A 26,797-nucleotide genomic window follows, 5' to 3' on the forward strand; every position below is an offset into this window, starting at 1 on the left:
ACCGCCTTCTAGGTAGATCGCGGCCTCTCGTTAATTGTTGCGGCCGGTGGCTCATCATGTTTAGCTGCCGGCCGCTGCCTATACTGACACAAACCTGGCTAACCTACGCTGCAGGCACATATACCTGGCTAACCTATACTGCACATATACTGTACCTGGCTAACCTATACTGCACATATACCTGGCTAACCTATACTGCACATATACCTAGCTAACCTATACTGACACATATACCTAGCTAACCTATGCTGCACATATACCTAGCTAACCTATACTGCACATATACCTAGCTAACCTATACTGACACATATACCTAGCTAACCTATACTGACACATATACCTAGCTAACCTATACTGACACATACCTGGCTAATCTATGCTGCAGGCACATATACCTGGCTAACCTACGAGGGAGGGGGGGGGGGGGGGGCGTGCTTCGCATTTGAGTCGTTGGTAGATCTCCTAGCCTTGGCAAGTTTAAAAGTAGCTCGCGAGTCGAAAAAGTGTGGGCACCCCTGATTTAGAGGAAGGCACAGACCAAATCTCTCGGAGAAGATTGCAGCCTGTAACACAAATAGTCTGTACAGGAAGTGGCCAGCGTCTGGCCTCTTGACCAGGTACTTAAAAAGGGATTTATTTGATACCAGTGAATCTAGGCGCTTCTACACAGACAAGAGTGGCTATACTGCAGAAGGGGAACATTTTATGCTTGGAGTGGAGTGAGAACTCCATTATCCCTGAACTTTAGAAAGGTAATCTGTTTCTCTAGTTATTTCCTTCATTATAATAAAAGAGATAAAACTTGTGCAGCATTTTTCAGTGCCCATTCTAATCCTGCTTCAGTGAGTTCTTCATTTACAGAGATAGACAAGACAAATAACATTTATATGACGCTTTTCTCCCGGCAGACTCAAAGCTCCAGAGCTGCAGCCACTAGTGCACGCTCTATAGGCAGCAGCTGAGTTAGGGAGTCTTGCCCAAGGTCTCCTTACTGAATAGGTGCTGGCTTACTGAACAGGAAGAGACAAGATTCAAACCCTGGTCTTCTGTCAGAAGCAGAGCTCTTAACCTGTACACTAGCTCTTTAATGGGAAAATCAAGTCCACTTGTTACTAACTCTCTTGAACACCCCTAGATTAAATGTATAATGCCGAAAGTCTGTCTTTTACTTATACTGGCCATTAGGTTTTATTATAAAGCAGAATAACCGCACAGAAATCTGGCTTCTCTTACTTCTGGCTTGATTCCTGCTATTTGCAGGCTTGACAGTGATTTGTGTACACGCCTCTGGCAAGTTGTTTGTAATGGATATGGGTGTATTTCCATAACTGAGTATCAGGCCTGCTTATTGTTCATCAGACAGGGCAGAAATGTGCCTGGTTCCATACCCAGTGTATAAAAATGAAAAGCCAGGCAAGAGTTAACTGCGCTGCCATGTGTGCTTGCATCGTTCAGCGTTAGGTTCTGCCTGGCAGGGAGGGTTAAACGATGTGCGCTGATCTGCACTATGTTTGGTTACATTCCTGTGCAGAGAGTTTTCGGATGTTTATATTTAGAGCATGTGGAACTTATGAATAGGGAGAGAGACATGGAAAGAATGAGATTTCTATCTATATCTGCTCATCTCCCTGCCTGCTTATTTGTCCGGTTGTCTGCCTATCATTTTCAGCTCTGCAGTTCATCATCTTGTCCATCCTCATAGAGCAACTGTCTGATGCATCATCCAGAGGGAATCATCTATCTGGCTGTACTTGTAGGCCCTGGATTGATTCCTGTTTATAAACTGTGGTTTGACTTTGTCACTTGCGGTTCAGGAGCAACAATGTTGTGAAAGAGAACAGAGGTAAAATCAGCAGAAAGAATGTCCTGTAGAAGTAAAGTTGAAGTGAGAAGTGAAAATGGGTTAGGTTAAAGTAATAACAAGAATGTTAAACACATTTATTCTGAGTAATGAGATGCAGGAGAATAAGGGAAGTTATGAAGACAGGATTGAGAAGTTTAGTACAGACTTCTCTTTTCATCGCCTGAGATTATCGTCTTTAGTGGAAATCCAGCGTCTGTATGGAAGTCCCACAACATCATTCATTGATCCGTCGGGTCAGATCTCTGACTGTCTGCTATTGTTGGATTATCCTCCCGGGAGAGGGAAGCCTCCGACTCAACTTCCCCTTCATAGAACAGAATACACTGGTCAGCATTAGCCAGTCAGCTTGTCTGTGAAGAAATCAGACCTTAAAGAGGAACTCCAGTGAAAATAATGTAATAAAAAAAGTGCTTCATTTTTTACCATAATTATGTATAAATGATTTAGTCAGTGTTTGCTCATTGTAAAATCTTTCCTCTCCCAGATTCACATTCTGACATGTATTACATGGTGACATTGTTACTGTGGGCATGTTATGTAGCTGTTTCTAGCTGTTCTGGCTGTTAGACAGCTCTAAACAGCCATTTCCTGTCTGTGAACATTGTTACATTGTGGCAGTTTGCCAGGAGTACCGCGGTATTCAGAGCCTCTAGTGGGAGTGGTTTCAGCACAAAATCAGTCACACAGCGCCCCCTGATGGTCTGTTTGTGAAAATCATTCTATTTCTCATGTAAAAGGGGGTATCAGCTACTGATTGGGATAAAGTTCAATTCTTGGTTGGAGTTTCTCTTTAAAGAGGAACTCCAGTGAAAATAATGTAATAAAAAAGTGCTTCATTTTTACAATAAATAGCCAGTGTTTGCCCATTGTAAAATCTTTCCTCTCCCTGATTTACATTCTGACATTTATCACATGACATTTTTACTGCTGGCAGGTGATGTCAGTGGACGGAGATGCTGCTTGCTTTTTTTTTTGGGCAGTTGGAAACAGCTGTAGACAGCTGTTATTTTCCGCAATGCAACAAGGCTCCCACAGTGTGATGTCAGCACCATGGTCCTCAGATCACACTGTGGGACGGGTTTCACCACAATATAAGCCATACAGGGCCCCTGATGATCCGTTTGTGAAAAGGAAAAGCTTTCTCATGGGAAAGGGGGTATCAGCTACTGATTGAGATGAAGTTCAATCCTTGGTTACGGTTTCTCTTTAAGCTCCATACACACACTGGATGAAACCCGGTCGAGGCAGGTGTTAGAGAAACCGTGACCAAGAATTGAACTTCATCCCAATCAGTAGCTGATACCGCCTTTTACATGAGAAATCTATTCCTTTTCACAAATGGGTCATCGGGGGCTCTGTATGGCTGATATTGTGGTGAAACCCCTCCCACAGGAAACTGTGAGGACCATGATCCTGGCAGTTTCCTGTCTGTGAACCTCGTTGCATTATTCGAAATGGCTGGTTACAGCTGTTTCCAACTGCCAAAAAAGCAAGCAGTAGCTACTTCCAGTGACATCACCTGCCAGCAGTAAAAATGTCACCATTTGATACATAAAAATAGCACATAAATCCAGGCACATCACCTCTAGTTAGGACATTAAGTTATTAAGGAAAGGAAGATGCTGAAGGGGGTGTGGCCAGAAAATTAGCAAAAATAGTAACCCTTCGCACACTGCATGCAAATCTTCAAACAAATGCATTTACAGATTCACTCATCCAGGCACCACTGTTGTCCCTACAGCTAAATTAAAAGCCTGGGGTTACTGATTTTACCATTTGATAAATGTCAGAATGCAAATAGGGTAGAGGAAAGCTTTTACAATGGGCAAACACTGACTAAATCATTTACTGTATACTTAATTATTGTAAAAATGAAGCAATCTTTTTTTATTACATTACTTTCACTGGAGTTCCTCTTTAACCACTTTACCCCCGCCCGTACGAATTTCTCCGTCCCTTTTTCCATCCTTTCACCTCCAGGGATGGAGAAATCCGTACTTTCCGCGCTCCCGCCGCTGCCCGCGCTCCCGCTCGCTCTAGCGCGCACTCCTGCTCGTAAATACGCTGCCCGCCCGGAGATCAATGAACGGGAAAATCCATTCCTGTTCGTTGATCTAAGCCCCGCTATGATCCGCTGCTTTGCCGATAAGCAGCGCGATCATTGTGAAAAAAAAAACTTACCCAGCCTCCAAGTACTTCCTCCAAGCGTCCGGAAGGACACTTGGTCGCATTAAACAATAAGTTACTGTTGCCATCTTGTGGCCAAATAGTAAAACTACACCCTAAAGCATTTTTCACATACAAATTCATTAAATTTGTAACTCATTACCTCCCACACTCACCATTTTTTTTTTATTAAATTTAAAAAAAATACATAAATAGTTACCTTAGGGACTGAACTTTTTTAATTTTTATGTCAGGAGGGTACAACACTGTTACTTTATAAACTATGGGCTTGTAATTAGGGATGGATGCAAAACTGAAAAAAATGCACCTTTATTTCCAAATAAAATATTGGTGGCAAACATTGTGATAGGGACATAATTTAAACGGTTTTATAACCGGGACAAATGGGCAAATACATTTCATGGGTTTTAATTACAGTAGCATGCATTATTTAAAAACTATAATGGCCAAAATCTGAAAAATGAATTTTTTCCCACATTTTTTTCCTATTTTCCCATTAAAACATATTTAGAATAAAATAATTCTTGGCATAATGTCCCACCTAAAGAAAGCCTAATTGGTGGCGGAAAAAACAAGATATAGTTCATTTAATTGTGATAAGTAATGATAAAGTTATAGACGAATGAATGGAAGGAGCGCTGAAAGGTGAAAATTGCTCTGGTGCTCAAGGGGTAAAACCCCTCAGTGGTGAAGTGGTTAACAACTGCCTCTACTGAGGATCCAGTGTGTGTATAGCAGCCCATGATACTCCATCAGGGACCCTCGGAAGGCATCAGAAGCATTTGTGTCATCGAGTGCTTCTGAAGGCCAGTGGCTCCGTACTGCGCTGGGGACAGTGCTGAAACGAGGACACTGTAAGAGGACTGGGAAGGCTCTATAGGGTCCAGGACCTTCCCTCTCCATAGGTAAGTATAAAACTTTTTTTACTTTCATGTCACTACAGATTTGCGTTAAGAGTGTATAAGCCAGGGATGCCCAAACTTTTTAGGCCATGCGCCATATCGCCGTTCATGAGAGTGCTGGGGGGGGCAAACTAGCATAATTGAACACAATTCTTCCTGATTGCCATTAGGCACACTATGCCTGTGACCTTTTGTCAAATAAAACCAAAAATAAGCAAATGTCAAAAATAACCCATAAACCGTGTGCAGTCAGCATATCCCTTTCAGTATGCAGTCATAGTGCTACTGACACAGTGAAAGCTGCTAATTTGTGACTGTTACTGCTGCTGGCATAGTGGTGGCTGCTAATCAGTGGCTGCTTCTGCTACAGTGCTGGCTGATAACCTACAGGTGAGCAAAGGAGGAGGCAGAGTGCCGATACAAGGTGGTCCCTGTATGTGGCACCACAGTTATGGCCTCCAGGTCGCATGGAATTACCGGTAACTGTGAATAGCTTTCAGGAGCCACCGGAAATGGCTCGCCGGGCCGCATTTGGATCCCCGGGCCGGACTTTGGACATGCCTGGTATAACAGAAGATGTAGAGAGGCTCCACAAAAACATATAGTAGAATGTAATATATTATTCAGGATACTCAATTTTATGTTAATTATACTGGTTTCTGTATCACAAACACTTCATGTATTTACTGTATATATTGCTGTGAAATGTTATGTAATTATGTCTTCCTAATGATGTGTAGCCTAGACTGTTTAGTTGTAAAGCCTTCTGCCCCAGAGCACTCTGGGAGACCAGGTGATATTTCTGTGATTACTTCAGAAGACACAACAAACAAACAGGGCCGGATTTACAGCTCAGGAGCCTATAGGCACATAATCTCTGGTGCCCTAAACCCCGCCCCATAACACAGACCACACCCCTTTTCTTAGGGGTTGGCTGGGTCTTGGTGGAGGCTGTGTCTGGTTGCAGGGTGCAGTCTGGGTGCAGGGTGGCTGGGGCAGGGTGCAGTCTGGGTGCAGGGTGGCTGGGTCTGGGTGTAGGGTGGCTAGGTCAGAGTGCTGGGTGCAGGCTGGGTCTGAGTGCGATGTGGCTGAGGCTGGGTACTATTCGCTGGGGCTGGGTGCAGGCTGGCCGGGGCTGGGTGCAGGCTGAGTATGGGTGCAGGGAGGCTGGGTGCAGGGTGGGTCTGGGCGCCATAATAACAGACTTCAGATTAGCGGCGACAGGTGTAACATTATTTTTTGCATGTATGTAGTCCTTCCTTCCCCCCTTGCCCCCCCCCCCCCCCCCCCGCATAGTGCAAGGTGAGCGTTAAGCATGAAGGTAACAGTGTGTCTCCTTACTGTGACATGCCGCCGCCAGTATGTGCAGGCGCATCATAGTAAGGAGACACGCTGTTACCTAGGAGATGACTCTGGACGCGCTGCGGGGAGAAAAGCAGGTTAACACTGGCATGTTGGATCCCAGTGAGTCTTGTCCTGCTTAGCGCTCCACTTGCACTCTGCAGGGAGGGGAGACAAGAGAAGGGCACTTTGGTGGCTATTAATCCACCTCTGACTGTGACGGACATATGTCTATCTGGACGGATATATCCGTCCAGATAGACTGTGCAGTTCCTGCTGCCTGAGGCGCATGCTCCCGCGCACGCTGCCACCGCCTGCCATTAGCCCCCGATCAGTGAATGGGAATATAGTTCCCATTCACAGATCTAAGTCCCCTGCAGAAAAAACTACAGTCTCTTATCAGAGACCGCAGATTTTCTGAAAAAAAAAAGTTCCCCGTCCTCTTTCTAGTTCCCGGAAGCGTGATCGTACGCTTCCAGGATTTTTTTGACTGTAGCCATCTTGTGGCCAAATAGTAAACTACACCCACATACATTTTTTATTAAATAATTACATTACTTTACATTTAAAATTAGCTGTTTACCTCCCACACCAAAAATTACCCATACACATTTTTTTAATAATAAACAAACAAAAACAAATTACAATTAAAATAAAAAAACATAAATATTTACCTAAGGGTCTGAACGTTTTAAATATGCAAGTCAAGAGAGTATATTATTATATTTTTTTAAATTATAAACTTATAAATAGTGATGGACGCAAATTGAAAAAAAAATGCACCTTTATTTCTAAATAAAATATTGGCGCCATAAATTGTGATAGGGACATAATTTAAACGGTGTAATAACCGGGACAAATGGGCAAATAAAATACATGGGTTTTAATTACGGTAGCATGTAATATTTCAAACTATAATGGCCAAAAACTGCAAAATAATGATTTTTTTCCATTTCTTTCTTAATCTTCCTGTTAAAACGGATTTAGAAAAAAATAATTCTTAGCAAAATGTACCACGCAAAGAAAGCCTAATTAGTAGTGGAAAAAACAAGATATAGATCAATTAATTGTGATCATTAGTGATAAAGTTATTGGCTAATGAATGTGAGGTGAAAGTTGCTCGGATGCATAAGGTGAGCAACACTGTAGGCTGAAGTGGTAAAAAAAAAAAAAAAAAACATGTACAAACGCATTCCTCAGAGTCTATATTGAGACACATTACATTATGTGCATTGTACATGCTTGTTTTTGAAAATTATGCAGCAAATTGTGCGTTTTCATAAACGCACAATGTAAATTGCACGTACTGTATATGCGTTTTTACATACGGCCCATAGACTTGTATTAGCGGCAAAAACTCAAGCGTTTCTGCCTAGCTAAAAACTACAATGGCTGAAAACTGAAAAATGATTATTTTTTTCCATTTTTTTCTTATTATTCACGTTAAAATGTATATAGAATAAAATAATTCTTAGCAAAAAGTACTAACCAAAGAAAGTCTAATAAGTGGCGAAAAAAAAGATAAGATGTAGATCATTTCCGTGTGAAATGGGGAACACCTCCTGTAGTGGTCCAGTGGCTAAGAAGTGGGAAGATTCATAGAAGGAAGAGGGAACAGTTACAGTACATAGCAGGCTTTGCAAAAAAAAGGAACAATGAAATCTAAAAAGAAGATGCACAAAATTAAGCAACTTGGGCTGTGCTCACGGCTGGATTTTCCATAAGGCACTGTAGGCACGTGCCTACAGGCGCCTGATAACGGAAAGGCGTCTCACTCCCCTCCTCAAGCACCTCCCTCCTTCCCTCACTTGACATTTCACTGACGAGATCTCCCTTCAGTCAGGGGCACCATTAGCCAACTTATACTTGGGGACACCTCTAGCTACTTAATATTGAGGGTAGTTCTTGCTACCTAATACTAAGGGTCACCTGTAGCTACCTATGACAGGCAAGGGAAGAAAGGAAGAAGTGACAGCTAGTACAGCCAGCACACTTGCGGTGCGGTTTGGTGGGGGATTGTAAGTTCATGGAGGGCAAAGACTGAGGTGCCAGGACATCTGTGCCTATAGGCTCCTCTGAGGTAAATCCGAGCCTGGCTGTGCTCATGCTGAAATAAAAAAGCAGAAAAAAAATAATGGGTGTAGCACGGGATTGAATAGAGACCTGGAGACAGAGAAATGGTTGAGAGTAAGCAGAGTTTATTGCGAGGTGAAGTAAGTGAGTGAAAAAGAGACAGAAGAAACTGGGAAGAGAAGGAAGGAAAAGAGAGACGGCTGCAGAAATGAGCAGTATTAGATGGGTATATACTGTATGTTACTGGAAAAACCTGATCGGGCATAAGAGAAACACGCAGTGGAGTGAATTAGTTGGCTTTGTGAACAAGAAGTGAGTAATTCAAGCTTGTAGGAGTTAAAGGGACAGGGGAGGTGGAGAAGGGGGGTTGGATAGTGACAGGAAGGAGCGTGAAAAAGGGTGGAACAGAAAACTGAATTTAGAGGATAGGGAGAGCGAAGCTGACGATGTGGATTGCCTAGTGAAGGAACAGAGAGAGAAAGGACCTGTCAGACACGTAGAGGAAGAAAAGAGAGAGAAGAGGTGAAGTATCAGTTGCTATTTACTTACTCTGCTTCATTAGAGCCATTGAGAATGCTGTGACAGGTTCATTGAGTATTAATTTACTCTGGTATGTGTCCAGATATGCTACTAGCCATAAGAACAGGTTGATGGCAATGTTAGTTGGTGGCTGATGATAGCCAGAAGCTATTAGGTAGTGTTAAGTAATTACTTTGAGAAAGTTCTGTTTTGATACCGGTGGACTGAGTATAGTTTGTAAACTTTAGACAACTTGGGCACAGACGTCAGAAGCACACCATGATCCCTCGGCAAATGTGACATGGACAGGCGACCTCGCCAGTGAACCTCGGATGTCAGGGATGGAGCATACCCGCCTCACGCCAGCTCTCCTGAATCTGGATGCTCTGTTGGACCTGATGATCTGCGTGTGTCATGAGCTGGTCACGTCTCCGCTGGCCCAAGAGACGCACATTGCGGAATTTCTGCGCTGGGGTAAGTGTCTTTTCCATTAAACCAATCACCTTCCATGTGTTTTTCTGGGCTGGGCCCATATGCAATTAACTTTTTCTCCTGAGTTATCTCCTAGGAGATAATTTTCATATTATCTTTAAAATAACTTTTAAGCATTTTAGAATTGAAAAGGTACCTAAAAGTTGGTGAAAAAAGTACTATCACAATTATTTTGAGTATTTTCTGCTTTGCTGGTGGTTTAAAAGGCATTTTATTGACAAGTTTGAAAATATCACCTAGGAGAAAACTCAATAGAAAAATGTAATTGCATATGGGCCCAGGGCCCATATGCAATTCACTTATTCTTCTGAGTTTTCTCCTAGGTGATATTTTTAAACTTGTCAATAAAATGCCTTTAAGCCATCAACAAGCAAGAAAATATTCAAAATAATTTGGGAGTACTTTTTCACCTACTTTTTGGTACTTTTTTATTTGAAAAGTGCTGGAAAGTTATTTAAAATCGAAGATGAAAAATTATCTCCTAGGAGAAAAGTCAGGTGAAAAAGTGAATTGCATATGGTCCCAGGGCTCTTATTCAATTCACTTTTCCTCCTAAGTTTTCTCCTAAGAGATACAGTAGTTTTCACATTCTCTTTAAAATAACCTTTCACTTTTTTTGCAATTGAAAAATTACCAAAAGGTAGGTGAAAAATGGTAGCAAAATTATTTGTGGAGGTGTGAAAAGATCACCTAGGAGAAAATGTAGGAGAAAAAGTGAATTGAATTAGGCCCATATGAAATTAACTTTTGCTCCTGAGTTTTCTCCTAGGAGATAATTTTTCATTTTCTACCTACCAAAAAGCAGGTGAAAAGTATTATCAAAATGATTTTGAGTATTTTCTTGTTTACTAGTGATTTATAAGGCATTTTTTTAACAAGGTGCGAATATATCACCCTTTACCACATGCTGTATTTCTATTAAGTATAAAACTTAAAAAACAATCTTCCCGATTTTGAATGATAATGTTAAACACTACCATTACCTTTAGTGACTACTTTACATTCAGCTGTTGCTTGCCACTTTTGGAGACCTCTTCCATTTACAGATGTTTGCTAAGTTTGTGTATTACCAGCAAGTTCTATAAAAGACTATTATATTGTTTTAAAAAAATAGTGATATCAAGAAACTTCTTGCTGATGTGTGACCTGTCTAACAATTGGCCTCAATTCACTAAGCTTATCTCCTGTCTTTAATAATGTTTCTAGAGTGGTTACCATGGTGACAAGGCATTTAGTATTCAGAAAACATTTTACCTCAGGCAAACCTAAAGTTAACTCTTCTGTCTTTAAGTTAACTCTTCAATCCTTAAAATAACTCCAGAGTTAAAGACAGGCTGTTTATTAACTGCACGTGAAAATAACTACAGAGGAGGTAAATTAACTACAGAGGAGGTAACTTAACCATTTCTGCCTCCAGGACGTAGTACCTACGTCCAGGAGGCCACGTGCGCGTCCGCGCGCTCCCGTGGCCGATCGCGCGCGTGCACGCGCGCTCCCAGCCCGTGGTTCGTTAGCCAGGCAATCAGTGAATCGGGCTATGGTGCCCGATCACTGATTCCTCTCCCCCGCTGAAAAAGCGACAGCTTCTCTTGGACGCTTCGCTTTTTCTGGCTTCATGCGTCCCTCTAAGCGTATGTTACGCTTAGAGTGACGTCATGTAAACAAACTCATGGCTGCCATCTTGTGGCCAAAAAGTAAAACTACAACTATTTACATCCCACCCTCCCAAAAAAACCCAAATAAAATGTTTAATATATAAAAAAACCCATGTAAATATTTACCTAAGGGTCTAAACTTTTTAAATATCAATGTAAAGATGAAATAGTTCTATTTTTTTTTTACTTTTAAACTTGTAAATAGTGATGGATGCAAAACGGAAAAAAATGCACCTTTATTTTCAAATTAAATATTGTCGCCATTCAATGTGATAGGAACATAATTTAAATGGTGTAATAACCGGGACAGATGGGAAAATACAATACGTGAGTTTTAATTATGAAGGCATGTATTATTTTAAAACTATAATGGCTGAAAACTGAGAAATAATGATTTTTTCCGTTTTTTCTTATTCTTCCTGTTAAAATGCATTTACAGTAAAGTGGCTCTTAGCAAATTGTACCACCCAAAGAAAGCCTAATTGGTGGCGGAAAAAACAAGCTATAGATCAGTTTATTGTGATAAGTAGCGATAAAGTTATAGGCTAATGAATGGGAGGTGAACATTGCTTGGATGCATAAAGTGAAAACGACTGAAGGCTGAACTGGTTAAGGAACCTTTATTTTGCGAATGTACAGTAGTAAAACATAAGGGCCTGATCCAATTAACTTTTTCTCCTAAGTTTTCCGCTAGGTGATATTTTTACACCTCATTAATAAAATTCCTTCTAAGCCAACAGCAAACAAGAAAATACTGAGAATAATTCTGGCAAGACTTTTTCACCTACTTTTTGGTAGGCTTTTCAAATGCAGAGAGCTGAAAAGATATTTTATACAGAAGATGAAAATGACCTCCTATGAGAAAACTTGGGAGAAAAGGTGAATTGGATCGGGCCCAAAATTAGTTGAATACTCTTAACAAGTTACTGCAATGAGCTGCTGCAATTGCTAAACTACATCAACCAATCAGAGATCAGCACTCTGAAGTTTAATGAAGTCAGACTGAAGATGGTCACACAATACAATTTTTTTGTATGCAATGATTTCATCTAGTAGACATTGTACAAACACAGACAAACACAGAACATTTATATCGCGCTTTTCTCCTGGCGGACTCAAAGCGCCAGAGCTGCAGCCACTAGGACGCGCTCTATAGGCAGTAGCAGTGTTAGGGAGTCTTGCCCAAGGTCTCCTACTAAATAGGTGCTGGCTTACTGAACAGGCAGAGCCAAGATTCGAACCCAGGTCTCCTGTGTCAGAGGCAGAGCCCTTAACCATTACGCTATCCAGCCACCACATTGTAAGGCCTTGTTTCCATCTGTGCGCTTCTACCTGCTTCTGTCCGCTCTTAAGAGCGCTGCTATCCCCACACAAAACGTGTTTTTCAATTATTAAATATCAGCAATGAAGTAACTATATGCAATAGTAATAGGAAATCATTTTCACAATGTTTTTCTAAAAGAGGTAACAAAGTAAAAGAAATCTGGGCACCAGACCAAGAGCTCCAAAACAGCGTCACCTTTTATGCATGCTTAGACACAAAATTGACAGCAAAGGCAGTGTAGCCTAACAGCCGTTTCACGGGTTATACCCTCTTCATCAGAGGCAAAAAAGGATGTTTGGTTTTTTTTTGTTATAAGGCAAATACTGAAATAATCCATTTATATTTGAGATGAACAGTGCTTTGTGAATTAAGCCCAGTATCCCTATAGTTTACAACTAGCATTGTGTACTACTGAAGGGGTACAGTTTAAAGCGGACCCAAACCAAACATTTTTTAATTCAAAATATTTAGTTGCACCACTCTGACACATATAAAGATAAATAAACACTCCTTCAAGCCTAGGAGCATTTCAGTGCATGCTTTTCACCCTTCTCTTTTCATAACTAGGGTTATACAGGGGGCAGCCATTACTTCTGAGCTTAGTAGGCGGTTTTAGATCATAGGTATGTTTGTCATCAGCTACCCTCCCTCACAGGGGCGTAATCTATGTGAAATCTCACACAAGCTGAGATCACCTCCCCTGTGACATCATCGGTAGCAGCCTGTGTTTTGTTTTTTATCTCCTCCACCAGTCTACCAGATTCTGTCCCGGGAATATAAAAGGAAGGGAGGGGTTCCTCCAATAAATGTAAAATATTTTATACTTGTCATCATGCAGCTGAAAAAAGGCTGCTATTTATTATTATAATTTAGAAAATAGATTTTATTTCTGAAATATTGTAATCTTAATTTGGGTCCAATTTGAAGGGAATATCCAGGCAGCCCCAAAAAATGACATTTACTTAACTCGAGGCTTCCTCCAGCCCCTAGCAGCTGCTATGTCTCTCGCCGCAGCTCCGCTCCCTGGCCCCAGACGGTGCAGAAACCGACCTTACCAGGTCGTGCTCTGTTGTGCTTGCGCGAGTGCCGATGTCAATCACTTGCCGGTGGTGTGGAGTATACTGTGCAGGCGTAGGATTACTGCACCTGCTCGGTACACTCCACACCCCGTGCGAGTGATTGACAGCAATGCTCACTCTGGCACAGTAGAAGACAACCTGGCGAGGTCGGCCTCTGCACCATCGGGGACCGGGAGCCAGCGGCTGAGATCGGAGCTGCGGCGAGGGACATAGTGGCTGCTAGAGGCTGGAGGAAGCCTCGGGTAAGTAAATGTCATTTTTTGTGGCTGCCTGGACATTCCCTTTAAAGTATACCTGAGTTACCTCAGTGGTGGGAAGACCCTGGTTTGTCCGGAGGCTTACTTGGGTCCCTCTATAGCTATTTACTTGGGTCCCTCTATAGCTATTCAACTCGCTACACTCGAATAGGTTAATTTTTTTCTACGAGCGTGGCCTTGGAAGAGTTCAGCCAGATTAGGCATGAGCAAGTAAGGTCCACACATGCCCAGTGGAACAAGGTACTTGTGCACAAAGGAAAAAAGCAGTGCACAGGCAGCTTCATTGTGTTGGGAATGCAGGGACCGTCCTTGTGCATGGCCAGTCTGGATGCACTCATCCAAAGCCAGGAGCGCAGCCAGACGATGAAGGGGCACCCTTTGGTGGAATGGTGGTCTCTACAAGAAACCTGGAAGCTTCTGGACTGTCCAGAGGTTTCCAACTACTAGGGTAAGTATCACCCTTATTTTTTATTCACTTCAGGTCCGCCTTAAAGGGAACCCGAGGTGAGAGTGATATGGAGGCTGCCAGTTGTCTGGCAGTCCTTTGAACTTCAGGCATATGTAGTGTCTGAGTCAAACTCCTGAAACAAGCATATGGCTAATCCAATAAAACCTTAGTCAGCTGAGTCAGAGTACCTGATCTGCATATGCTTGTTCAGGGTCTATGGCTAAATGTATTAGATACACAGTATCAGGAGGACTGCCAGGCAACCGGTATTGTTTAAAAGGAAATATGGCAGCTCCATATCCCCCTTACCTCTGGCTCCCTTTAAGCACAGCATCCTTTAAAGTGGACCTGAACTTTTGCACGGGACAGAAGATAAACAGCATAGAGAAATGCACCCTGTATGTATTTAGGGAGTTTCGCTTGTCTAATTCCCCCTCATTTGTGATTAATCACAACTGTAATTTGAACTCTCAGCTGTGTCAGCTGTCTACCACTGCAGAGCAGCTAATTAGTAAACACAGGCTGTTAACCCTATGTCTGCTTCCATGAAAGCAAGCAGTAGATACACTGCAGATTTATTGCAGGATTTGTATCAGCTGTAACAAAGTAATGTTTTTCTTTAAAGGTTATTATGCTGTTATTTATCTTTTAGAGCAGAGAGGAAGTTCTGAGTTCAGGTTCACTTTAATACTGAACATACAGCAGACAAGAGCCCTTTATGTTAAACTCTTTAGTAAAGCCAACACGTGCTGACACAGCATCCCTGTCAGAAAATAAGCCTGCGTAAGACATGGCTTTGGATTGATTGGGACTTGTTATTGAAGCTATGTGCACAATCTAGATTTACATCACTTAAAACGATCATTCGCGATTGTGTCGGGTGAAAATCTAATGCAATATCGTTGACAATGCCATTAGTGATCCATCATGATGGATAGAGATGAACAATAGGATGCAGATAATGCCTAGTCTGTGCAGAATTATGCACATTGTATATGCAGACTTATGGAACTTGAAAATGGACCACTTAAAGCCAATGTGGAATTTGAAACAGAAGAGAGGAAGGAGATGGGCACAGCTGCTAAAATACCCTTTATTGTGGCTGGGTTGACACAAAAAGCTTACAGCAGTGGGGGAAAGGACAAGTCTGACAGCTGTTTCGCAGGGACTAGCCCTGCTTCATCAGAGACCAGATGACGCAGGGCTAGTCCCTGCGAAACCGCTGTCAGACTTGTCCTTTCCCCCACTGCTGTAAGCTTTTTGTGTCAACCCAGCCACAATAAAGGGTATTTTAGCAGCTGTGCCCATCTCCTTCCTCTCTTCTGTTTGAAATCACGGGCTACCATTGGAGCACACTGCAGGTAAGCCCAGTATGGCAGTATCCACCCCTGCTGCATTTTGTGCAAGTGGGATTTGATTGGGACTATTTTCGAGCTGCATACACTTGCATTAAAGGGAACCTTCTCCCTTCCCCCGCAGCAAGCCAGTTTTGTTTCCGGCAACTGGCCAGTTGGCGGACCACTGCGCCTGTGTGGCCCTGGCAACGCACGTCCTCTATCACGCTACGTCTGCGCAGGACGGTGATGGGAATGTGATTGAGGAGGCATGTGGCCAGGGCCGTGCAGGCGTAGTGGCCAGCTGATTGGCCAGTCGGCGGAAATGAAACTGGCTTGCTGCGGGGGATAAGAGGGTCAGTTTGTCCCGGGGCGGGCACAGGGCAGCTGCTGGGGGCTGGTAGAAGCCCCAGGAAAGTTAAAGTTTTTATGTTTTTGGTTTTTTTTTTTAACATTAGTTAAAGTTCCCTTTAGACATTTGCAGAATCCTACATCAGCTCAGGATTATTTGCACCTCATCGACCATCTAAATGATGGATGCCTGATGACCAAAGCTATTGTCTGTCTATTTGTGTCCTAACAGTGGGACATCTCCTGCTTGTCCTCTCCCTCCCTTTTAAACAGGCTGCTTCACAGGGAGGCAAGCTGCATGTCTGTACAGCAATCATTGATGAACGTTCACCCTAAATGATCACGAATGACTGTTTGCAGTTACAGTTTTTGAAAGGTTGTATGTAGGTTAAGCATCACAGCTTGCACTTGTTGACTGCCTGCCTGCGTGTGTGTTGTTGCAGAACTTCACTATTAACCTTTTATGAGTTTGCACTCATTACTTTGTATCGAGCATCCTTTCCTGTTAATGTATACTGACAATCTATATGTGTCTATATGATTATACAGACACTAGTCTGACTGGATGGGTTGGTTAGACAGGGAGTGTCGGTGTCTGCAGCATAACGCCCTGCAATTAGAGCTACAAGTCTGGCTGTGGCATGATGGAGGGGATCTTCCCACCCACAGCAGGGTGACAGATTTATCAGGCAGGGTGTGCAAGCCTGCCCTGGCATATACACCACAGGGAGAGACGCACAGGAGCCAGGCTGTGTGCCTTTTGCTCAGAGGCTTCAGCTACAAGGGACTTTGGAGTCATTATCTGGGTGCCAGATGCCTTCTGGGAATCCCTCCCAGTTATATGACATAGCCAGAATGTCTGGCTGCACCTCTGTATGCCAGCTGACACCAGTAAGATCACTAAAGCAGCTGGATGATATAATCTATTCCTCTGTCATGTGTACCTGTCTTGAGAGCAATAAAGAGGCGGCCATTACTGATCTCCTAAAATACTAGCTGAGGCTTTTTTTACACTGCAAATTGCAATTCAGAAAAAAAAACAGCAAAAAAACCCAAAAAAAACGCAGCATGCCGGACTTTTTTCAATTTCATAAAAAATCATAACCACATGTAAAATTGCATCAAAATCGGAATCGCATGTAGTGTAAAAGAGCCCTTAAAGTGCCCATTAACGGATTTTTCCTTCAGATTCAATCTTTCAACGTGATTTTTTTGATCGAATTGTATAGAATAGTACGCTGTGTGTGGCACAAATCGATGTGAACTGATTCTTTGGTGGAAATCTGACATTACCAACAGATTTTGGACTAGCCCATCTTCTCATAGGGGGATTCTCAGGGTTTTCTTTATTTTTAAAAGCACTTAGTGAATGGCAGTTGCTCCGTCCAACTGCCAAATAAGTGTGCAGCGAGCAGGGAGACTGGCCAGCATCTTTGTGTTTATTCTTTAAAAAGACATTCCCTGAAAATGATTAAGGCCATGCTGAGAATCCCCCATGAAGAGATGGACTAGCCCAAAACCTGTCGGTAATGACAGCAATATAGGAGAAAAGTAATTTATGGCTCATTTTACTCTTATTTGTATGTGTTTTAAATGTTAAGATTTTCGTGACAGTGCCTCTTTCAGTATGCAGATCAGATGTACTGACTTTCCTTGGAATTGTGTTAATCTGCATAGCATACTTGTTCCTGGCGATGGAGGAAGAGCTAGCATTTTTCCTGACAAGTTCATGACAAGTTTTGTCTCAGAGCGTCTGAATATGAGTTGAATATGCAGACTAGATGTCATTAGTTCTAGCTTGCATACAAATTTTATGCACTGTGGATTTGGGCCAATCGGATTGAGTAGAAAGTGCATACAGTTTGAATTAAATCTGCATGCTAGATGGAATTTTTAGCAGATCGCTGACACTAGTGCTAGCATAGCAGCAGCTGGTGATAATATCCTATTTGAATTATGGACTAATGAAATGATAAAAGTCATTTGGTTCCAGTAAGACCATAAGATGCATATTTGTGGAAAACTGAAGTCAGGGTTTTGCCACATGGCAGACACGGAGGCCTTATTAATAAGACTGGCACTTTCATTGTTGCCCTATAACCCTACACATCACGGTTAGGGGCGTAGCAATAGGGGATGCAGAGGTTGCAACTGCATTGGGGCCCTTGAGCCAGAGGGGCCCTCCCTCAACTGCATGATTAGCTCTTTATTGGTCCTGTGCTGGTTATAATCACTTGCTTTGAATAGTGGTAATCATTAACAAACTGTTCCGTATCTCCTTCTTGCACCTCTGACACTGTGGTTTTCCTTGGCAGGTTTTGGTGTGCCGTATCAATTATGTGTAGAATGCTTGCTGAGGCCCAATTAAAACTTGCACTGGGGCCCATACCGCCTGAGCTACGCCACTGATCACAGCTATGCAGAAAAGAGAGGTGCAGTAGAGTCTCATTTATCTGGCACAGGCTGAGATTGCCTGATGTGTGCTTGCCAGTTGTCAAGTCAGGCAACCAAAAAACCAAAAATAATACTAACCTCCCCGCCCAACAGATGAACTGCACAGCAGTGTGCATTAGAAATTGCTTATGAATCATCTGCACCATCCATTCCACTTATTGCAGCTCCCAGCTGCTTTGCGGCATCCTCCTTCCACGGCCCTGTTGTGTCATGTGACCCAATGCGGGTCAGGTGACCCACCAGGGAGCCGCATGAGGACACAGCAAAGCGTCTAGGAGCTGCAAGAAGTGAAAAGGACGGTGCCGGAGGGTTCATAAGCAATTTCTGATGCACAGCTTAGGTAGGAAGGTTTTTGACGTTATGTCACGCCAGGCATGCCGGTTAGTTGAGACTGCTGAATGTCCGTTTAACCGGGACTCTACAGTACATGCTTCTTACACACGGGAGAAGAGGCTGCGTGTGGAATGGGAGGGAGGCTGTGCACAGGCATGGGGGGGAGGATGCTATATACAGAGGGAGACCCACAGGAAAGCTGGTCTAGGCGAGGAAAAAGCATGAATCTGGCCTTGTGTGTGGCCTCCTTGAAGTAAATATCAGGTGTTCATTGTAAAGAAGCGGCATGGTCTTGGCGATGTGCCCATTACACCTTTACAAGGGATACTTTGACACGCCCATGCCACACCTCTAACCACGCCCCACCACACCCTTCACCATGCATATCACAAAGTATTCAGAATCAAAAGATGTAGTTTGATCATTCAGACCACACTGGTCCTTTCTGTCATCCGTAGTTTTCCTTCATTTTAACATTTGAAAAATCCATATATTTAAACAGTTTGTTACATCGGTCTTGAAAGAGGGACAAATGGGGAAGAACGAGGGCCAGAGGGATTGGGTTCCCCAAGAGTTAGGGGCACAGCTGGGAGGTATGCTAAATCACGTATGAGTGTCATGCCCCCTATGGTGGCCACATACCTTACAATCCAATTGTACAATCTAGTATGTTGAGGTTGAGTGGTATAAAATGGAAATACTGTATGTTACAATTAAAACTTAAATGAGAAGAACAGATTATAACATGTTTGGCGAACCTTGCTATTTTATTATCCACAATTACATGTTGCTCATCCAATTTTTATGCCCTTTTACAATCTGATTGTAACGTGTTTAAACAGCTGTATCACGTTAGAGCTTTTGGGGCTAATTCATGACAGTTGGAGAAGATTTAACTGGAGCAATTTCCTGTAAAGGTTCCTTGTTTCTGCTTGTTTCTGACAAAACTTGGTTGCTATAACAACTACTTAACATCTTTTTGGTCCTTTTCTTTAACCCCTCCCCCCCCCCCCCCCCCCCCCACACACACACACACACACACAAACACACACACACACACCAGACAGTTTTTATTGTCGATACATCGGACTCAGATAAACAGGGTGACTGTGCACCAGAGCTGTGAAAGTGCCTGCTGAGCATTAGGATGGAAACAGAGGTGACCATGCCGTCCGTGTCTCCCAGGGAGTGGGAATGAGTTAATTCCCCAGACGGGGAGGTAACACTAGTACATTAACCATATGTGGAGACTGTAAGAGCACAGACTGACAGAGGCCTTATAAGGAAGAGGTCTTACACTGCTCCCCCTGGACTGCAGTGCTCATTCCGTTGTCCCCACACCCAGTGCTCTGTATGCGCCCCTTCAACCCCTTGTTCTCCTATACTGATTGACCTGGGCTCAAGAGCTTCCTCCAGTTCAAGGTATACTGTATGAGACTCATTGATAACACTGTACAAACATAGGCAAGGGTTTCTCAAGGTTCAGACTTGCATCAGAAGTAATAGAGAAACACATTCATACTTGCATTATTTTCTGCCTGATAATTTCACCAATGTGACAAAAATATTTGTTTATGGCCTGAAATGTGTCAGTAGTAGAGCTTGGTTGCTGTCTGTGTATAATAAGCTTCTTCATTAGCTGAAGGGCAATCAATCAAGATCTAACTATCTAACTATTGTACCTGATCAGGAACCCCTTTGACAGTCATATTCTGTAGCACTTTGAGGCCGTTTTTATATTTATTTCTTGCGTTAAGGGAGGGGGGGGGGGGGGGGGTTTGCGATGCTGCTGACGCATCCCACCGCAACGCAAAAAATTGACAAACGTATGACCTTGCGGTGGAGTGCGCTGATGGGGCATATACATAGCGCTGCCCCTGCTTAGTGACGTACTCTTTGCTGGGCAGGAGGTACGCCACTGAGATTCCCATCAGTCCACGCACGTGTGCCGTGATGCACCGCACTCCGTCGTTTATGCTATGTGCGTCGCCCCTGGACTTCCATTACCATTAAGCGCGGTGCTTGCAGTAACAGGCTGTTGCCCTTGCGTTGGCTCGGATAATGCAGCTAACCACAAGGGACCGCAATAAGTGTGAAAGTCTCCATAGGTCTTCATTGCATTTGCGACCCCTTGCAGCATAATAGGGTAATGCAACGTAGGTTTACCCTGCTGGTGTAAAAGAGGCCTGAGAGGTGCAGGCTGTGATCTTCTGTGTTATTTTCATATCAGATCAGCAGCGCAATTGTGGTTTTAGATTTATTTTTTTTTACTTTTTTGAGGGGACATGAAATCAGGGAGGGTCCCATCTTCCCAGCCAGTCACAGAAAGATTTTTGCTGGACCAGAATCCTTGGCTGTCATGCCCTCTTTATCGATATTTTATGCCCAATAATTTTTAATCCATACTTGTTGAACCTGCTTGAGGTGTGTGTTTCATCCAGTCCAAATAGCACTCTTCTGAGAGTTGTAGTTCATTATAACCCGTGAATGCCATTTTTTCAGCTTTTTGGGGCGTCCTAAACTCAGAATCGGCAGAGATTTTTTTTCATACAGAGGCCCATATGCAATTCACTTTTTCACCTGAGTGTTCTCCTAGGTGATATTTTCACAATTTGTATATAAAATGCCTTTTAAACTGCCAACAAGCAAACAAATACTCAAAATAATTTTTACATTATTGTTTCACCTAATTTTTGGTACTTTTTCAATTGCAAAGTGCTAAAAAGTTATCTTAAATCAAAGATGAAAATGTATCTCCTAGGAGAAAACTGAGGAGAAAAAGTGAATTGCATATGGCCCAGAGTCTCTTTAAACTTGCTAAAAACAAACTGAATATTCCTGTTGAATGTTTCTGAAGTCTAATAATCATCCAATGTTAGTCAGTCACAGGCAGGCAGTCACACTGTCTGACAAAGGAATCTCTTGTTAGAAATCTACAGCAGAGCCAAAAAGAAGTAGCCCTCCGCTACACACTCAGCAACAAGATCAGCATCTGACCAGCAGGTGACATGGGGATGTATGCTCTAAACAGCGCTAACTGAGGCTTTCCCCTCCCAAGGTACTTACCTAGGGAAGGGGAAGCCTCTGGGTCCCAATGAGGCTTCCCCCATCTCTGAAGCTGCAGGCAATCCAGCGCTGGCTCCCCCGAAGCGTCCCGCAATCCTCCCCTGCCAAGGGATATTTTATTTACATCTCTAGGATCCAGCGCAGGTGCAGCAGCGGCTCTTTCTTCGGGTAAGGCGGAAATAGCCAAGCCTGATTGTATTCGCTCTACTGCGCAGGCACAAAAGGACTCGCGCCTGTGTAGTAGAGCAGATCGATTGGGTTTAGCTATTTCCGCCTTACCCGAATGAAAAGCCACTAGTGCGCATGCGCAGGATCGCGGAGAGTTAAATATTTACATCTCCACAGTTCGGGGGACCGGGCACTTAACGGAGGGACACCGGAGGACGGGGGAAGCCTGGTTAGGATCCAGAGGATTCCCCCTCCCGAGGTAAGTATCCCCCAGATGGGTATTTTTTTTATTACAGGATTTCTGGAAAGTATCCCTGAACTGGCAGGGATATGGAGGCTGCCACATTTCTTTCCTTTTAACTAATACCAGTTGCCTGCTGTCCTGCTGATCTCTTTGGCTTCTGTAGTTTCTGAATCACACATCTGAAACGAGCATGCAGTTATTGCAGTCAGACTTCAATCAGAAACATTTGATTTGCATGCTTGTTCAGTTCAGGGTCTTTGGCTAGAAGTATTAGAGGCAGAGGCATAGCTGGACTCGAGCGTAACTACAGTGGAGCAGCCCCTGTGACTGCAGGGGGGCCCAGATCTGTATGTGGGTCTCCACTACTACTCAACTCCCTCTGATAAAGGGGTCCATCCTTCAGATCAGAGGTTTTGTGGCTACACTTGTTATGAGTGTGAAGATTAAGATGTCCACACTTGTTTTATGACTATAGTAAGATGGGCCCCCCGGCTGTCAGGGTCACCAGGTGTAGGCAAGGGTAAATATTGGGTACCCCATCAAAGTTTTGCCGACGGGCCTTGTAATTTGTAGTTGTGCCGCTGGCAGGACTGCCAGACTACACAGGACACTTTACATAGACTACACACACATCAACAGGATATCTGGGCCTCCTTGCACCACCACCTTTGCTCATTCTTGTCTTCTATATTATCTTTGCAGTTGCCACTAATGGTTGCTCTTACCTGCCCAGCAGGTGCTTATTTCAGACAGCCAGAGCTCTGTCTTTCCCTTGACGTGTAGAGCCGTGCCTGCTCTACAGAATTCACAGCCCGGACCCTACTCCATGATGCTTTGTCAAACATGGTCCTGTCTGTCTGCTAGCATCCATTGTTCTAGCTGTTCTTCTGCATACTATCTGTTACTTTGCATACACCATTCTGTCTATTCAGCATGCATGGTTGTGTGCGCCCCCGGCATCCATTGTCATGACTCTACCCTTACAATCTTGTCTGTCACCCCAGCATCCACAGACCTGCCTGTTTCCCAGCATCCATCTCTCCGTCTTCTAGCATCCGTGGTCCTGTCTGTCCGCCGGCATCCATGGTCCTGTCTATCTCCCAGCATCCAGGGTCCTGTCTATCTCCCAGCATCCATGGTCCTGTCTGTCTCCCAGAATCCATGGTCCTGTCTGTCTCCCAGAATCCATGATCCTATCTGTCTCCCAGCATCCATGGTCCTGTCTGCTCCCCAGCATCCATGGTCCCATCTGTCTCCCAGCATCCATGGTCCTGTCTGTCCCCAGCATCCATGGTCCTGTCTGTCCCCAGCATCCATGGTCCTGTCTGTCTCCCAGAATCCATGGTCCCATCTGTCTCCCAGCATCCATGGTCCCATCTGTCTCCCAGCATCCATGGTCCTGTCTGTCCCCAGCATCCATGGTCCTGTCTGTCCCCAGCATCCATGGTCCTGTCTGTCCCCAGCATCCATGGTCCTGTCTGCTCCCCAGCATCCATGATCCCATCTGTCTCCCAGCATCCATGGTCCCATCTGTCACCCAGCATCCATGGTCCTGTCTGTCCCCAGCATCCATGGTCCCATCTGTCTCCCAGCATCCATGGTCCCATCTGTCTCCCAGCATCCATGGTCCTGTCTGTCCCCAGCATCCATGGTCCTGTCTGTCCCCAGCATCCATGGTCCTGTCTGCTCCCCAGCATCCATGGTCCCATCTGTCTCCCAGCATCCATGGTCCCATCTGTCTCCCAGCATCCATGGTCCTGTCTGTCCCCAGCATCCATGGTCCTGTCTGCCCCCAGAATCCATGGTCCTGTCTGCTCCCCAGCATCCATGGTCCTGCCTGCCCCCCAGCATCCATGGTCCTGCCTGCCCCCCAGCATCCATGGTCCTGCCTGCCCCCCAGCATCTATGATCATGTCAGTCCCGCAGCATCCATGGTCCTGTCTGCCCCCCAGCATCCATGATCATGTCAGTCCCGCAGCATCCATGGTCCTGTCTGCCCTCATTGGCAATGATCCTGGTCCTTAAGGTAGCCATACATCTAGTGATGTATGGGCAGATTCGACAAAGAGATAAATTTATCTCTAAACAAATCTGATTAGAAATACATTCATTTTTTGTTGATTCTACCCATACACGACAGGCCGATTCCCATCCGATTTTAGCATGAAATCTTCAGGGAGTCCGCAGTGCCGCTGCCCCAATGTATAATGTGCCTGGTGTGTGCATTTATACGTTACCTGTCCTGTAGCAGCCTCTGCGCGGTGTCCGTAATCCTCCAGGCAGCTCACCGTACATGCCACTGGCGTATAGCGTCTGACGTCAGATACTATACGCTAGTAGCGTGTAGGGAGAGGTGCCTGGAGGTTACGGACACCGGCTGCTACAGGACAGGTAACGTATAAATGCACACGCGGGGCACATTTATATATTACGGCAGGGGTTTCATTGTCTCTTCGCTCGTTCCGGAAATCACTGCCATACCGCCGCACACCCGACCAACCAACTTCGGCCTGACATCTTGCGGCATGTGCGATCGACCATGCGACCAATTTCTGTCCCAAAAATTGATAGCTTTTTTGGTCGGACATGCACTTGGCGGCACTGATTTTCATCCAATTCGATTATAATAATCGAATTGGATGGTCGATCGGCCGCCAAAGCGCCTGATGTATGGCTACCTTTACTCCTTCTATAATCTAAAGCCTGGTACACACTTAATTATGATTGGTCAATCGCTGACCAATTTTACCACCTCCATGTAAAATGAGGGTCAACAGATATTGAATACTGTGAGCAGATAGTGTTGGGTAAACCCTCATACTACATGGAGGTGGTAACATTGGTTAGTGATTGGCCAATCCTAAATAAGTGTGTAGAAGGTTTTAGGGTAGGTAACACACTAGGCAGAATCGCATATGCGTTTTCCATAGCACATAGTGGAAACCGCATATGCGATTCTGCCTAGTGTGTTCCTATCCTTATGCTACGTACACACATGCGACAACGATCGTTCGTTGTCAACGACGAACGATCTTTTAATTGACGAAAGAACGACCGAAGTAAAGTTAGTTGTAAAAAGTGTGTAACGATCACATCGTTAGAACGAATGTTACACCACGTAAAAGCACTTAATGCGTCTGCGCATAAAATTGTAAAGTTCCTTGGAGAAAAAGAGAAATGCGCATGTCCAGCCTGGTACGAACGATCGTTTCCAACGATGTACCACTTTTGCTAACGATCGTCGGTGGTAAAAATCCGCCAAGACAGAACTTTGTTTTGTAGCGATTTGCCTCGTTCGTCGTTTGCCTTAATAGTCGTTGGTTCGTTTTTTGTAACGATCGTCATTGGTAAAGATCGGGGAACGATCGTTACAAACGACTATAGTCGCATGTGTGTACGCACCTTTACTGTTTATGATGGAAGTTAATCATCTGACTTACTAAAGCTTGGTACGCACCTGATTGCACAATGACTGGCCAATTTTACCACCTCCATGTAGTATGAGGGCCAACAGATTTTTAATACTATGAACAGATTGTGTAGGTAAGCTCTCATGCTACATGCAAGAGGTAAAGTTGGCTAGTTATTGGCCAATCGAAATTGAATGTGTGTACTACGCCTTAAAGAGAACCCGAGGTGAGAAGGATATGAAGGCTGACTTGTTTATTTCCTTTTAAATAATGTACATTGCCTGGCTGTCCTGCTGATCTTCTGCTTCTGGCCGGCTTCACACTGTATATTGGCGGTTCAGCAGCTGCACCACACCACCAGAAACAGGCCTTAAGGGAATACCAAGTTACTATGCGGTTTTCCCCGTCTGGCATCCAGCCAAGCAGGAAGTGATGCTCACTTCCTGCCAGCCAAGCGTTCACGTGCGCGGAAGTGTACGGCAAAAAATATGCTTTTGTGCACGCGTGACGTGTAAAACTTGCGGTGGGTTTTCACACTGACACAGGTCGCCATAGGCTTACATGACTTCCGGTCTGCCGCACATCGACGCAGATACGTGGGTCAACGTAGTTTTGGAAGCACGTTGGATTGAGCACTTTCGGCGCATTGCAGATAATATGAAGGCACCCATAGACTTTCATTGCCCTGGGGGTAAAGTGCGGGAAATTGCCACAACGCTTCACACCAGTGTGAAAGGGCCCTCAAATATAGACCCTGAAAAGCATGTAGATCAGATGTATCCACTCAGCAACGCACTGCTGAGTCTGCGCCACCTCTGCGGCATTGTGTCACACCGTGGTGCTGTGGCCAGTTTCATTGAGACTAATTACCACATGGGAGGGGGGGGGGGGGGGTACCGTGACGCAATGCGAGGCAGCATATGTGAAAGGGGCCTGAAATTTCTGCAGTTAAAAATCCTTTATGAAAAATGTGGTCACGTAACTTGAAGCTGTTGAGCTTAGGGTGTTAGCAAACGTTTCTGTGGGATTCCAGTAGGATTTTGGCATCTAGGAGCAAACCCACGCAACTACAGGGTAAGCATGCAAACTCCATGCAGATATTGTTCTGTTCTGCTGTAATTTAAACCAAAGGCCTTAGGCTGGGTGAACACATAGCATAACGTAAAAAGCTGCATTTTATGTCATGTTTTATGTTAATGTTGTGTGTGTTTTTTGTGCGTTTTTGGTGCGTTTGCGTTTTTTTTAACGCAGATGCGTTTTTTAAGTGTTTTGCACAGGGTTGTGGAGTCGGAGTTG

General features: G+C 44.1%; 1 protein-coding gene across 4 annotated transcripts in view; it reads left to right on the plus strand.

The window, feature by feature from the left end:
• The first annotated feature begins 8,796 nt into the window (after window positions 1-8,796).
• Window positions 8,797-26,797, plus strand: part of DMPK (DM1 protein kinase) — a 74,080-nt gene continuing 56,079 nt past the window's right edge. For all 4 annotated transcript variants that reach the window (XR_011023499.1, XM_068250695.1, XM_068250698.1 and 1 more), the window contains exons 1-2: window positions 8,797-8,889; window positions 9,135-9,360. Coding sequence is in view for 3 of the 4 variants with exons in the window: in XM_068250695.1 (XP_068106796.1) it covers window positions 9,219-9,360 (142 nt within the window). In the remaining variant the exon portion in view is untranslated. The remainder of the gene's footprint in view (window positions 8,890-9,134; window positions 9,361-26,797) is intronic.

The sequence above is a fragment of the Hyperolius riggenbachi genome, chromosome 8 (assembly GCF_040937935.1).
Source record: "Hyperolius riggenbachi isolate aHypRig1 chromosome 8, aHypRig1.pri, whole genome shotgun sequence".
Lineage (NCBI taxonomy): Eukaryota > Metazoa > Chordata > Amphibia > Anura > Hyperoliidae > Hyperolius > Hyperolius riggenbachi.